We start from the raw sequence: 14,735 nt of genomic DNA on the forward strand, positions 1-14,735 counted from the left end.
GCCTAACTCTGAGTACACTCTGTGCCAAAAAGTGCTGACAGGAAACTGCATGCTTTTGCAGAAACGTGCTTTTGCAGCTAGAAAGTGAAGCTGATATATATCAGTTTTAATTAGTTTTTACCAACTGCTTGCTAGGGCAATCCCACGAGTTTGGTGTTTTTGTATTGAACATGATTCCAAGTGCTTTCTATAACACATAGCAGAGGTGCCACAACAAAGACTGAGAAGAGGACAGGAAGAGACAGTGAAAGAGATGCACTCCTTCGCCATTCATGTTAAAGCGTTGCATAGCTTTAATTTTAGAGAGTGTTGCATAACTTCAGTCATTTTTCTACCACAGGTGAAGCCAAGAATTGTGAAGCTCTCTTTTGGCCAAATACCAGAATCTGTAAGAAGAAGAAAAAACAAACAATCAAATAGGTCATTATTAAGAGGACAACAATCTCTTGATGATTATCCACAGTGTCTTTGATAACTGTGAGATACAAACTGTCAAGGATATACACATCCCAGCAAACAATAGCTGTGTTTGACTAAAGCGATTAATAACAAGGACAGAGCTACAATCACTACAGTCAAACATAAAGGGCTTAATCCTGAATCCAAGTCTGAGCTGTGATGCCGTTGGTGCTGAAAGCTGCTCAGATCCTGAAGCTGCACGTTTTGTCTCTCTCTAACCAAACCAGCAGCAAAAGAAGACACATTTCGCTTGACATAAACATTGTCATGAATTCCCTCTTACTTTTGCTGGTTTGCTTCCACCACCATTAAAACACACACAGAAAAACAACACAGCACAGCTCTCTGCCTCTCTCAGTGTACTTTAAGAACACCGTTTCCCATCTCAAATCTCTGTTTTTGGCATTATTCGCTTGCTTGTTATGAAGCAGTCTACCGTTGTTTACAGCCATTTTTTTTAATGACTTCCGACAAGACAGCCTCATTTCTGCTGTTCAATACCAAATTTTATTTATTTTTTTCAAATTAAGTGAAACTGCAAAATGCTCTGCTGTGTCTCTATTAAAACCTCTTATTAAAACCTCTGAATCACTTCAGCAGCATCAGCCAATGTACATTTGTTGAGTCGTGGTTCTCGTCTGCTTTTGTTCTACTGCAGAATAATATTTTTAAGGTTATCTACTGTAAAAAGCTAGGCCAGGAAAATCTGCTTCATGGTTTTGTGTTTTATCCTCAGTTACTTTGACACAAAAGCATCTGCTGTGATGCTCACACCTCTGATGAAGTTTCACAAGTGTCAGTACTGATAAATGATCAGAATTATAATGTTTCTGACTCTCTGAGTAAGAATTAAATGGAATCTAATTGGGACCTTGTGAATTGGAATTGAACAGGTTCTAGAAATCAGTGATGATACTCAGCTCCAATACCCACCTATGATATTAGGCTTACGAACGCTGACTGGGTTTCATTTACCAGCTTTTTATGTTCTTCCTGCAGTTTCCTCCCCACATCACTCATCTTAACTTTTTTCCAGTCCTCCTCAGTCTAAACAGAACACACAACAATACAAAGAAAAGCTCAGGTGATTGATCTCTAACACTAGGCATCCCCAGTCTTATTCTTAGCAGTCTAACTTCTCACCATATCTTTGAAGGCCTCTCCATTGTAGTAGCGCTTGGATGCTGGATACTCTATCGTTTTGTCACATAGTTCCAGGAAACTGGAAGCCACCAGATGCAGCTCCTCTCCGTCATAGCCGTACAGCTTTGTCCTCACGCGTCATCAGCACAAGCTCGTCACATGGACATGAGGTGCCCTTTACCACACCAATAACCTGCATTTTTACAATCTCGGGAAGGTAGAATTTTCCCCAGGCGTTAACTTCATCATCATCCCCGTTGTATTTGGTGTTCTCAAGCTCTTCTATCCACAGGTCAGCACCACTTGGCTTCTTCAGGTGAACGCACATGCTTTTGTTTTTGGAAACAAAATCTTTCACCCATTTCAGGTACTTTTCACCTGGAAAGAAGCAGACAAGGAAATATGGATGAATGTAGAAGTGTTGGAAAAGACAAATAGCAAGGTTATCCTACAGCAGTTTGTGAAAATGTTGTATCTTGAAATAAGCAGGCAAAATGAGGATCTCACTTATCTCATATGTTCTGACTACCGACTTTCTTCAGTTAAAGGACAAAAAAAGGGCACACTGGAGGCTGACAGAGTGTGCAATGGTGGGAATCATTTTGCAGAACTCACTAAAGTTTGTTTCTCCTGGAACAAGCTTTTTACACTTCGGCAAATGAAAATACTGTGTTAAACTAAAAAAGAGCACCAGACCAAGGTCTACAGTACTAACAGAAAAGCATGCCGTTACCTGTTGCCTGTCGACACAGCTGCTGATCTTCCTCACCAAAAAAATGAGGATCCCTGAAAGGAATAGAAAGGTTATGTTAAAATGAATGACTGTCACGGTGATCATGGGAAGCTCCAAAATATCACAATAGCTACGAAATCACAAAATGCAGTGTGATGTCTGTAAGCACCAAACATGACATCTCTGCAAATTCATCTTGAAACATGTAGGTACCTCACACGTACAGCTGCAGCCATCTCAGCCATTTATCACTGTGGCTGCCAAGTGGCTGCCACTTCACAAGCGCATGGCACAACATAGAAGAGCCACCTCCACAGGACAAGACTCAGCAGTCCATCTGCATCTTAAGGATAAAGGACACTCTTTCGAGGATGCTAATGTTCACATTTTGGACAGAGAGGACAGATGGTTTGAAAGAGGAGTGAAAGAAGCATCTATGTCCACTGTGAGCGACCATCTTTGAACAGAGGCGGGGTTTATGACACCAACTCTCTGCCATCTATAATCCAGTTTTGAGATCCTTCCCAGACGCCTTAACGCCCACTCACATCCTGGGCCATCTGACCTCAGGAATTCGCATGATAAGGTGGGGCCAGCTTTCACAATGAACTCACCCGAAACTCTGGCTGATTGGGGCCCACGCCCAGTTTCACACCTTGGCTCAGGTGATTAGAGGATCATCAGGGGGTCCTTTTGTCCCTCTGTGGGGGGATACTCCCACTAGGTTTATATCTGGGACTCTCCACCATTTGACCTTAGAACTGAAGAAGCTTCTCGGATGAGAGGTGAAACGTCTTCAAGTAACTTAAAGAAGTCCAGACGCTTTTCTTTGCAAGCTCCTTTGACTACGATGACCTGGATGACTGAGAACCTTCACAGACATAAGGTGAATGTGACAAACAAAGCGCCTTCTTGTTCTCTGTGATAATGTAAAGTTATTAATGAAAAAACAAACGAGTAAAAAACGGACTGGAAACATGTCTTCAATCAAAACTCGACAAAAACAAAGAAACAGCCTCACTTCTCTGCGACGCTCCCTAAAAATGACGTTACGTGTTACGTACCAGAGATTTCTATACAGCCCTTTATCAAGCCGAGAGAAAGTGACGCAAAACCCTCCAACTAATAACGACTAGCAGAGAGGCTCAGCTGAGTGTAGTTACCTGGTTTGCAGACGCATACAGACGTTTCCTGTCCTCTCGGACGCAGCTGTGATAGAACATGTGGTGCATTACCGCCACCAACTGGCTTGGAGTGAGGACCGGAAATCGCTCATGCCAAATCAAAAAAAAAAAACATAAAGAAAGATTAAGTGAAGAGATAAATGAATACATTAAATCAAGAAGAAAAAAACCCACCACCGGACATATACATCCTCATATCCTTCTGTACAAATGAGTTTGTTTTAGAAACTGAAAAAAGCCACAAAACCTTCACATCTAGAAATCCTTTGCAGTAAAACTTGTTTTTTGGCAGGTTCCACAGGTTTTGAATCAGTTTTCTTCTTTATTCCTGATAATTTTGACAATGAAAAAGAACATGTTCTATAGGGCTTTGGAGTTGACGTCACGCCGCAATGCATTGTGGGAGCGCGGCACCATTTTCGAGGTCTACGAATCAAAACAAACACACTGTGTTGGAACGACGATTACAAGATGCTTAAAAGCAGCTCAAAAGAGAACGGACTGTATAGAGACCGATTGCGTCCAGAGGCGAAGCGGCGGTATTTGCAGAAAATAGCGTGCAGTGGAAATGTGGACCCGTATGAAATACGGCCGTGGAGTAGAAACCCTGAAGACGTAGCCTGATATATTTTCGTACCTTATCTGTGGAGTCAGCGCGTACAAGTCGTCATTCAAACAAAGGTAAGTCAGCTCGAGTACTGCGTGTGAAATGCGTTTGATTTCCCTGCAAACATTCACATTAGTGCAGCATAAATTCATTCATGAGGGGAAATTACAGTGAGAACATGTGGAGGCTGTTAGAGGGAGAAGATAGTGAGTTCAGTGCAGGGCTGTGCAGAGAGGTTTAAAGGGGCGGGTGCTCAAAGTTAAAAAGGGGCACATTGAACCAGGCTGAATAACAACAACACACATTCATCAAGAATCTAATATGGGAAGGGCAGGGCTGTGTTGGTCTGAGACTGTAGACATTAAAAAGTCCACAGGAGAGATGGTAGCTGATTAAACAAGTGTCATGAGATAATAACAAAATGCAAAGATTGGTGACAGCGCTTGGAACCATAAGGCAACAAAAATATATATATATATATATATATATATATATATATATATATATATACATACATACAGTGGGGCAAAAAAGTATTTAGTCAGCCGCCGATTGTGCAAGTTCCCCCACTTAAAATGATGACAGAGGTCAGTAATTTGCACCAGAGGTACACTTCAACTGTGAGAGACAGAATGTGAAAAAAAAAATCCATGAATCCACATGGTAGGATTTGTAAAGAATTTATTCGTAAATCAGGGTGGAAAATAAGTATTTGGTCACCTCAAACAAGGAAAATCTCTGGCTCTCACAGACCTGTAACGTCTTCTGTAAGAAGCTTTTCTGTCCCCCACTCGTTACCTGTATGAATGGCACCTGTTTGAACTCATCATCTGTATAAAAGACACCTGTCCACAGCCTCAAACAGTCAGACTCCAAACTCCGCCATGGCCAAGACCAAAGAGCTTTCGAAGGACACCAGGAAAAGTATTGTAGACCTGCACCAGACTGGGAAGAGTGAATCTACAATAGGCAAGCAGCTTGGTGTGAAGAAATCAACTGTGGGAGCAATCATCAGAAAATGGAAGACATACAAGACCACTGATAATCTCCCACGATCTGGGGCTCCACGCAAGATCTCATCCCGTGGGGTCAAAATGATCATGAGAACGGTGAGCAAAGATCCCAGAACCACACAGGGGGACCTGGTGAATGACCTGCAGAGAGCTGGGACCAAAGTAACAAAGGTCACCATCAGTAACACACTACAACGGCAGGGAATCAAATCCCGCAGTGCCAGACGTGTTCCGCTGCTGAAGCCAGTGCATGTCCAGGCCCGTCTGAAGTTTGCCAGAGAGCACATGGATGATACGGCAGAGGATTGGGAGAATGTCATGTGGTCAGATGAAACCAAAGTAGAACTTTTTGGTATAAACTCAACTCGTCGTGTTTGGAGGAAGAAGAATACTGAGTTGCATCCCAAGAACACCATACCTACTGTGAAGCATGGGGGTGGAAACATCATGCTATGGGGCTGTTTTTCTGCCAAGGGGACAGGACGACTGATCCGTGTTAAGGACAGAATGAATGGGGCCATGTATCGTGAGATTTTGAGCCAAAACCTCCTTCCATCAGTGAGAACTTTGAAGATGAAACGAGGCTGGGTCTTCCAACATGACAATGATCCAAAACACACCGCCCGGGCAACAAAGGAGTGGCTCCGTAAGAAGCATTTGAAAGTCCTGGAGTGGCCTAGCCAGTCTCCAGACCTCAACCCCATAGAAAATCTGTGGCGGGAGTTGAAAGTCCGTGTTGCTCGGCAACAGCCCCAAAACATCACTGCTCTCGAGAAGATCTGCATGGAGGAATGGGCCAAAATACCAGCTACTGTGTGTGCAAACCTGGTAAAGACCTATAGTAAACGTTTGACCTCTGTTATTGCCAACAAAGGTTATGTTACAAAGTATTGAGTTGTATTTATGTTATTGACCAAATACTTATTTTCCACCCTGATTTACGAATAAATTCTTTACAAATCCTACCATGTGGATTCATGGATTTTTTTTTTTCACATTCTGTCTCTCACAGTTGACGTGTACCTCTGGTGCAAATTACTGACCTCTGTGCAAGTTCCCCCACCTAAAATGATGACAATCGGTGGCTGACTAAATACTTTTTTGCCCCACTGTATATATCAGCAATCAATCAGAAAATCATTGGTTCATATTACAATTAAATATGAACAGGCTCCTTAGATGTAAGCAGTTCAGATCTGATGTCATTTACATTCTTCACACAGCACATTCGTCCAGGCTGACAGGTAAACATAGAACTAATCTCAGGTAACATGACTCATAGTAGAGATCCAGTAAGAAAGATTGCAGGCTCTAATATTATTACCACACAATCCAAGGACACACCAACAGCTCAGATTTGTAGAACTATTTAAACAAATGTCTTCTGAATATTCAATTCAGGTTCACAGTGGGGGGGGTTTCGTGGAATTTTTTAAATAAAGTCTGCAACACAGAAAGAGCTGTGATCAAGCTATTTATTACTGCGCCAACACACATCAAACATCACGGTTCAGTCATGTCAGCGCTGCCACAGAGGTCGTGCTCCTCCTCCTTTATACATTCCAAGGAAGAGGGAGGAAGTTACAAACTGATCCTACCACACTTCACGTGTCTCGCTATGAAACCTAACGCATCAATGGTTGTGCTGTTTTGTGCCCTTGGCCTTATCAGCACCTGTAAAGGGAGTTGTTTTCTCAAACTGCTGAAGTAAGTTCATCTAGTTTTAGCAACTTTCACTGAACAGTAACAGTGTCACAACTAAGCATATGCATAAGCACTTAAACACTTTAAATGAGAATAACAGAACATTTCTATTACAGAGGCTGGAACCTGTCCCAGTAGTACACTGAAAAAAGAAAATAGTTGAACCAACTTAATTGAATTATTTCAATTGGTAACACCAAATTTAATTAAGTTCTTTGAAATTAAGTTAATACATTAAATTAACACAACTGATTTAAGTTACATGTACTTAATAAATTAATTGCTGTCAAATAAACATTTTTGCATTAATCCAACTTAAAATTAAGACATTTCAACTTAAAGTTTTCAGTTTTTCCAACCCAATAATTTGCATAACCCAAAAGTAAAATATTGCTCTTTGCTAACCTAATAATGTGGTTTAGTGTAAATTACTTTTTGTAGTGACTCTAAAATGAAATTTTAGTTTGTATAATAAAGCTTAAATCAAAATTTTAAGTTGCCTGAAAATATTTTTCAAAAATTCAAAATCCAATGTTTTTTTTTTAAAATGCTTTATTGTATAAATGTAATAAAGTATTACCTTTATGGCAACCAACACAGCTTTTGGTCAAATACATTACACATTTGTCCTTTTTAAAACACATATGCACAAAATGCAAGTAATGCTTAGTAGGACCACAAAGTTGTCAACAAAGTGTAAAGTGCAACACAGTATTACACAAATATCAATCTTAACACATACAGTGTCAACTATGAAAAAGTGCCCCAAGAGTATACAGAAACTTCTCTTCAGCTATAGCCAATGAATAAATATCTGAACAGTGTAGCTGACCAATGGGGATGAAAAAATATAAACACTCCTCTAGAGTTTTAGAATGTCACAACAGTTTGTTGTATAACTGAGCACATCAAACCTGAAATGCAACCTTTCCCTTGAAACGAAGGCAAATATGTCTGAAAAAAAATTAAAAAATAAATAAAAATACCATAAAAGCACATTAAATTGGGGTTTGAGGTCTCTTGGAGCATAAAAAAGGCCCAACATCCAAAAGAGACTACATATTTTACATGCTATATGTCCAAACACAGTTGTTCCTTCGCATTATGGCACAGGGCCATTTGTTGGTCATTGTTCTGTGCCATTACTGGGAGCTTTGAAGTTTGATATACAGATTTTGGACTTTGGGGGACATCTTGTGCTGATCAAGCTGCATGAAGATTTTTTGGAGCACTTCAAAAGTGAAGCGAAAGGGTTTTGGATAAGCTAGGTTGAGTGCATAGATCAAACCTAGAAGCAGGGCACAAGCTGAGGCAACTGAAGTTAGTTCATGCAACACTTCCACACTCTCAATGACAATGCCAATGTCTTCAGGTGGCTCCTGCAGTCCCTCCCCCTCCTTCCGAATCACATACACTGCCATGGTGACCTCCTCCAGGTCCCTCTGAACATCATCTGCTCCACAGTCCTACAGAGGGGTACAAGACACAAACACAAATCATCATTAGCCTCACTTCTTACTGTGATTAAGTGTTTGGGTGATGTACCAATATGTGTTATGTGCTGGGCTATTTCTTGGCTGGGTGTCATCACACACCAGAAACAGCAGAGAGAGGTGTATCAATCTGACTCTAATCAAATTGTAAGCAAGAAAGATAAGATTTCCCAACATGTCAAACTATTCCTTTGAACTTAAATAATCAAGTAAGCCCGTCTTACTTAAAACAAAGTCAATCCGATATGTAATGTGTTGTTGCTGGGAATTACATAATGTCCAATATGGTCATGATAATAAATACATGTCAGCAATCCAACTAGGGTTCACGTGTTATGTTTGTTCTAACAGTTAACTTTTTTGTGTCCCTTTGACAAGATGTGCTGACAAACTGTTGAAACTTACAAGGTATTCCTTGATCAGGCCATCTGCATCTTCTCCCAGGAAGATGGTGAGGGCTTTCAGCACACATTCCCTCCGATGATTAATGTCCACAGTCTAGAACAACAAATGTTGAGTAATTTTAAACTCTAAATTTCATAAGACAGACATCCTTACTCTTATTGCTTAACTTACATGTACTTTATTTAAAAACAGTAATTCACAAGCCCAGAGATTCATTACAGAAAGAAAAGGGGATGAGTTCAGTGGAGTCGCTAAAAACATTCATGCATATGAAAGCCATGATTAGCATTGGCCTGCCCATATTGTCTTTATGAAAGATTCAGTTAAATATATATATATTTTTTTGGATTCAGATATATTTTGACAGCCCTCTTAGTTACGAAGCATCTTGTTTGATGGTACAGATTTACCTGGTCCAATGTGTCCAAGATGTTCGCAATCTTTTGGCGTGTTGCTCCTCCTTTGGCACGTATGACTTTGATCAGCTGACTTGAGTGCATGTCTAACTGGGCCATGAACTTCCACTCAAGAGGAACAGCCATGAGCCTCTGGAACTCTGTATTTATCTAAAAACAAAACACAAATGACAGTAGATATTGTATTATGGAACAAAATGCTGAAACTGATTGTATGCCAAAATGTCTATATCCCAAAAAGTATAACATATATGGGAATTCAAAATGTAAATTCTTTCATTAAGTTCAGTGTTATAAAATCTCAACCAAATCAAGTTATGACTGATTCATGAAAGTTAACTGCAATAAATCCCGAAGCATACAGACTTCGATCACTTCAGTTCCATTCTTACCTCTTTCTGTGTGAAGAGTGCAGGCCATCTGTCCTTCAGTTCCTGAATGCTTGGTTCTTCGTTTACCACCTCATGTCGTCTGTAGGCAAACGTGTTAGCCATTTTGTCTGCGATGACCCTTTCATTATCCCTTATCCCGATCTCTGTCAGAAGTTCTAGTCTCACTTTTTCCATGCTGTCCAGAGTCTCACCAGTAGGAAAGGATGGATAAAAGTTAGCTTCAGAACGTTTTGGCTTCTTCACTTTTTTAGCAGGGAAAGCATCTGTAGTAGCTTTAGATTTCAGTGAGTTTACACACAGCTCTGGACACCCCTGTAATTTGAGCTGGGTCCTGTAGTTTGCCATTTTGTACTTCAGTCGTTGTTTCCAACCGTAGCAGCCATTGAATGATCCAGGTTCTTTCAAACATGGGTGCTTTTTGATAAGGGCCTCTGCAGCTGCGCAGAAATGTGCATCCTCTGGATAGGCCTTGTAACGGTAAATTTCTTCTGCAACTCTTTTCAGGATATCAGACAGCATTCGGGCGCTTAAAGTCAACATTTTTTGGCTCACACGGTACTCAGTATTCCCCCTCTCTAGCTGTAGCTCTGTGTCATATGAAAATTGGGGAATTGCAAAGTCTTCTGGCCACTGTTGTATTCGAGATGACATAGATTCAGGGGATGAGAGGATAATTGTGTCATTTGATGCCACCGAAATACCGTCATCAGACTCAAATGAAAGAGACAGAGATGAAGTGGACTGATCGGCACTGATCAAAGGTGGATTTGTTTGCTGGTGGATCACTTTGATTGTCCCCAAATTCCGAAGTTCGGTGGTAGAATTCAGATTAAAGAAGTCGTTGCCAAAGTCTTGGTCCATGTATTGCAGTCTGAAGTTACCTTTTAACCCAAAGGTAGTCTTTATCGTGCTGAGAAGGTCTTCAAGTGACTCTGGGATGCCATTTGGAAGAGTCAGCTTTTCAATGTTGTTCTCTCCTAAAATCACCTTCAGTCTTGCAGGTGTTGAACCAGCCATGGTGGTCTGAGAACAAAGCACAAGCACAGTTAGTGAGGATCAACATGTAAACCACTGACATTTCCAATTAGGAGAATTTAATGTCAAACTAGAGGAAAAGAGAGAAGGCAAAGAGAGGAGGAAAGGGGAGGAGAAAATGAAGAGGAGAGGTGGAGATCAGCTGAGGCAGCGAGGAGAGAAGGCAAACCGAAGAGGAGAAGGGAGGAGAAGAGAGATGGCGAGAATATGGGAGACATTGAAGAGAAGAGAGAAGGAGAGGAGGTGAGGAGAATATAGGAGACAATAAGGAGAGGAAAGAAGAAAAAGAGAAGAGAAGCAGAAGGGGGGAGAGCATAGAATTAGCATTCACTGACTGGAATCCAGCGACCTGCATTAAAAAAAATGACATAACTGATGAATTGCCAATGACATCATCACACCACTTTGGCTTGCAGTATAAAATAAATATGTTCTGAGAACACATTAGTATTGTATGGGTCTGGGTTTTGTTTTCCCACTTAAGAAAATACTTTATCATATTTTGAGGCCTCACCATTTAAACATGGACATATCTTTTCAAGGTGACAAGACGCATCCCTCTAATATTGTAGTCTGCCAGTGGGTAGGTATCATGCAGTTCTTGTGGCTCAACAAGTTCCACTTCTTTGCTTGGTGATGTTTTGAGATCATAAGCTCTGTAGTGTTCCATATACCATCCGCTAAGCTTTTTCAGAATGAAGATTAGTTTGTCCTGCAGTATCACCATTTGGATGATTTCACCAAACTCTGGCAGTCCTCCCAGTGAGCCGTGGATCAAGATCATCCCACACTTGTAGATTATTCCATTATATGCTACACTTTTAGCCAAGCACACATTGTCCATATCTGGAGACTTCTGTCTCAGTGCATTTGAGATGTCCTTGTTAAGAACATCAATGTGAACAGTGGAAACATCTGTTACTTCCAGTGGGGGTTTGGCAAAGCTAATTGCATGCAAATGATATGCAATCTGATACTGATGTCTCTGTGAAAGGGAAAGAAGTACATTTTTGAAGCATCTGATGTTCCTTGCAACTCTTTTAAAAAAACTATGCTTTGCTTCGAATCGCATAGTCCATAGTGCAACCAGTGGCCCAAACTTACGGATCAAGTATGGATAATGTTCCAAGTAGTGGTGCTTTGGTTTAAGATTAACATCTGGGAAAACCTCTTGAAACTTGATTCTGTGCTCGGAGATCTTAAAACCAAGATATGCAATGGAGTCCTCAGTATGAACAGGACTGACAACAAGATCAACAATGTCCTTCAAGTCTGTTAAGATGTGCCAAGCAGGCTCCTCACAGGGTACACTCTGCCCAACGAACAAAGGCAAAAATCTGATAAGACTCCAGTTCTCGTGTGCATTCCCTCCTACACTTTTTTTGGATGCAAAACTGAGAGCCACAGGATGAGGTCGATTTGTTTTGTCAGCCCACTTAAAGTTGAAAGATGATATTGTTTCATTCAATGTACATAATGTGAAATACTTTTTTTTGATTAACAAATTGAGGCAAAGCGCAAGTTCAAAAGGAAAAATTCCCTCAAAAAGATCATGTACAACATCAGGTGGAAACCCAGTGGTAACATCAAAATGTGAGAGGTGCTTTGACAAAATACACTTTGATTTCACACCATAATAACTGGGCCATTTGTTTTCCTCGATAATTCGTAAATGATCTGCATGAATGTCTTTTGTTCTTAAAGTAAAGACTTCACTTCTGACTTCAATAGTCTGGAACTCTGATGTTTCTGCAGTGCAAAATCTACATACGTATGTCCCTGAGAAATTTTCAAAGAATCCAGCAATACTGTGTGCACCAAGGTTGTCGGCAACAACACACTGAACAGTGCCTTTTACTGTTCTGCCCAACTTTGACAGAAATATCCCACTCTGTTCCAAAATTACAAGATCATTAATTACAGGTTTTAACACTTTCTCATACCCATAGCACTTCAGATCATTACTTTTGATTAAAGCAGCCAAATAGATTGAGGTTAAAGCAGAATTACAGCCTGGTGGCAAATTACCCAAAACCCAGTACAATCCACAAATTTTATGCTTCCTCCGTGATGTACCAAGGGGATTACATATTTCGAATTCATCAATGTATAATATCAATGAAATGCTTTCCTGCTTGGACAACAGTCCATTTTCATGGAAGAAGTCACCATCGAAGATAGTTTTGTAGTGCACATAAGTTTTTTGAGGCTGATTATCTACAGTATTCAAATTAACAGCCTGATCCAAGATTGTCTGGCAGTCAAGAATATGCTGCAAAGACTTTAAAATTGAAATATATTGGAATGACTTGTTATTTTTTCGGTCAAGTATATATTCCACTGGTTCCACTACTTTAAAGTGGCTCTTATAGTATGCTTTTCGTCTCCAAGGACTGGAAAGTGGACCTTTATCTCCAATTGCTTTTTTTACAGGGTTTGTCTCACAGAGTACACTGGCTAGCTTTTCAACAACTGACTGGTCAAATTGGCATCCGTTGTCTTGTAATACTTGGCTAATAGTCTTTTGGGTAATCGCCACAGAAACAGAACCAATCAAATAGTTTAACTCCTGCAAAAGCTCATCTACAGCTGCATTAGACACAAGAAAGATGTGTTCCAACTTAAGGAGCACTGAAGCAATTTTAAGCTCAATATCCTTCTCTAAGTTTTCAGAATACCCATTGTCAAAAGCAGAATTTAAATTTACATCACTCTCTATAATTTCCACATCTGAAATATCACTGGCAACACTGGCAAAAGATTCATCAACAGAACTTATTCCAGGCTTAAATGTGTTCACTGTACCAGAGTGTTTTCTGTATTTATGACTTTTGAAGTTCTCATAGACATTGGTTTTATATTCACAGTTTTGGAACACACATGTTACAGTCTCCTTATTTTTAAGATGCTGATAGATATGTTGAAAATATTCTCTTTCTGTGGAGAGTTGATTATGGCCACAAATATGGCAAGTGAATGTGGACGCAGCTTTGGAGACTGCTTGTTGGGCAGGGTGATTTCTTGATAGATGGCTCAGTAGGGCGTTCCAAGTCTTGAACCTACATGCACAATTTAAATAAGTGCATGGATATGAGTGGCCTCGTCCGTAATGCCTATGAATCAGTTTGTAGTGTTTGAGCAATTCAGATCTTTTTGTTAATGTTGTCCCACAGTCCTTGCATCTCCACATGAAGCATAGCACTGGAGGAACAAAGAGACACGCTTTACTGGGTGTATATAAATAATTTGAGAAAACACAGAGGGAGAGTTGGGCAATATTACAATATATCAATATGGTGATATGAGACTAGATCTCATCTCAGCTTTTTGCCACATTGCCCAACACAAAGCGAATCATTTAAACACAAAATGTATTCATCAAATGTAGCCAGCCCTCTCTAATTAGATTTTAAAGGGATAAGTTCAAAACAAAAGTTTAAAAACAAAACCCAAATGCCCATAGGTACATTTTTTTTTTTGCAATTGTTTTATATATAAAGCCGATTCCTGTTCAGTGTAAAACTGAATTAAGTTTAAATGAGACATTACTATTTTGAACTTGCATACCTTTGTTGTTGATAAACTGAAAGTACGCAAGTTCACAGGTAAAACGAGCTGCCTGGCACGCCTCCACACAGGAATGCCCCTCTTGAAGTAGTCACAGAGCTGAGAAGAAGTTAGGTCAGAAGGTGGCGATGGGGCATCACATTGGACACCAAGCCAAAGGTTGTGGCACTGTCCAGGGTTCCAACCAGAGGTGATGTAATCTTTCTGCCATCAGCAGACACCCCTCTGGAGAGGTTGACAGGAAGGAAAGGAAGCGCTACCCAAAGTCCTAAAGATTAAAGATATGTTCGAGTTAGTCTGTCGATCTTTCATCATGTTTACAGTGTTCATCTGCATCTATGTACTTATATATGTATTCAGACACAGACCAGAAGTGTGCTAGGTCTACAAGAAATCTGATGGCTGTATTTTCTGTGTTCAATAGCGTAATACTTTCTTCTATGATTTCTAATTTTGATTTTCTGCCGCACACCATCTCCCTCTCACACGGCTGATCCGTGCGTGTACGAGCGCTGCACGCACCCTTTCTCCTCGCCTTCTTAACGTTATGTACATTGAAAGCAATGCAAGCGGCAGTAAATGCA

The 14,735-nt window shown here is 40.4% G+C and overlaps 1 protein-coding gene and 1 long non-coding RNA gene across 2 annotated transcripts in view; both read right to left on the reverse strand.

Moving 5' to 3' along the window:
- The window catches only part of LOC143415866 (uncharacterized), a 350,735-nt gene that overhangs the window by 107,247 nt on the left and 228,753 nt on the right, over positions 1–14,735 (reverse strand). The gene's annotated exons all lie outside the window — the stretch shown is intronic.
- On the reverse strand, positions 7,568–14,593 carry LOC112431696 (uncharacterized). Its single transcript, XM_076881438.1, has 5 exons — positions 14,152–14,593; positions 9,550–10,572; positions 9,152–9,307; positions 8,742–8,834; positions 7,568–8,309 (listed from the first exon to the last, which is right to left on the reverse strand). Exons 2-5 carry the CDS (start codon positions 10,564–10,566, stop codon positions 7,986–7,988), a joined length of 1,590 nt encoding a protein of 529 aa, XP_076737553.1. The 5' UTR covers positions 10,567–10,572; positions 14,152–14,593; the 3' UTR covers positions 7,568–7,985.

The sequence above is a fragment of the Maylandia zebra genome, unplaced genomic scaffold (assembly GCF_041146795.1).
Source record: "Maylandia zebra isolate NMK-2024a unplaced genomic scaffold, Mzebra_GT3a scaffold11, whole genome shotgun sequence".
In the NCBI taxonomy this organism is placed as follows: Eukaryota; Metazoa; Chordata; class Actinopteri; order Cichliformes; family Cichlidae; genus Maylandia; species Maylandia zebra.

What these genes read in the sequence shown, in the direction of transcription:
- LOC112431696 (XM_076881438.1), bottom strand. Translation starts at nt 10,566, where the DNA reads ATGGCTGGTTCAACACCTGCAAGACTGAAGGTGATTTTAGGAGAGAAC. An exon ending in CACTCTTCACACAGAAAGAG is followed by an intron (nt 9,308 to 9,549) that starts GTAAGAATGGAA and finishes TTTTGTTTTTAG; the next exon opens with ATAAATACAGAGTTCCAGAG. An exon ending in TCTTGGACACATTGGACCAG is followed by an intron (nt 8,835 to 9,151) that starts GTAAATCTGTAC and finishes TTGTTGTTCTAG; the next exon opens with ACTGTGGACATTAATCATCG.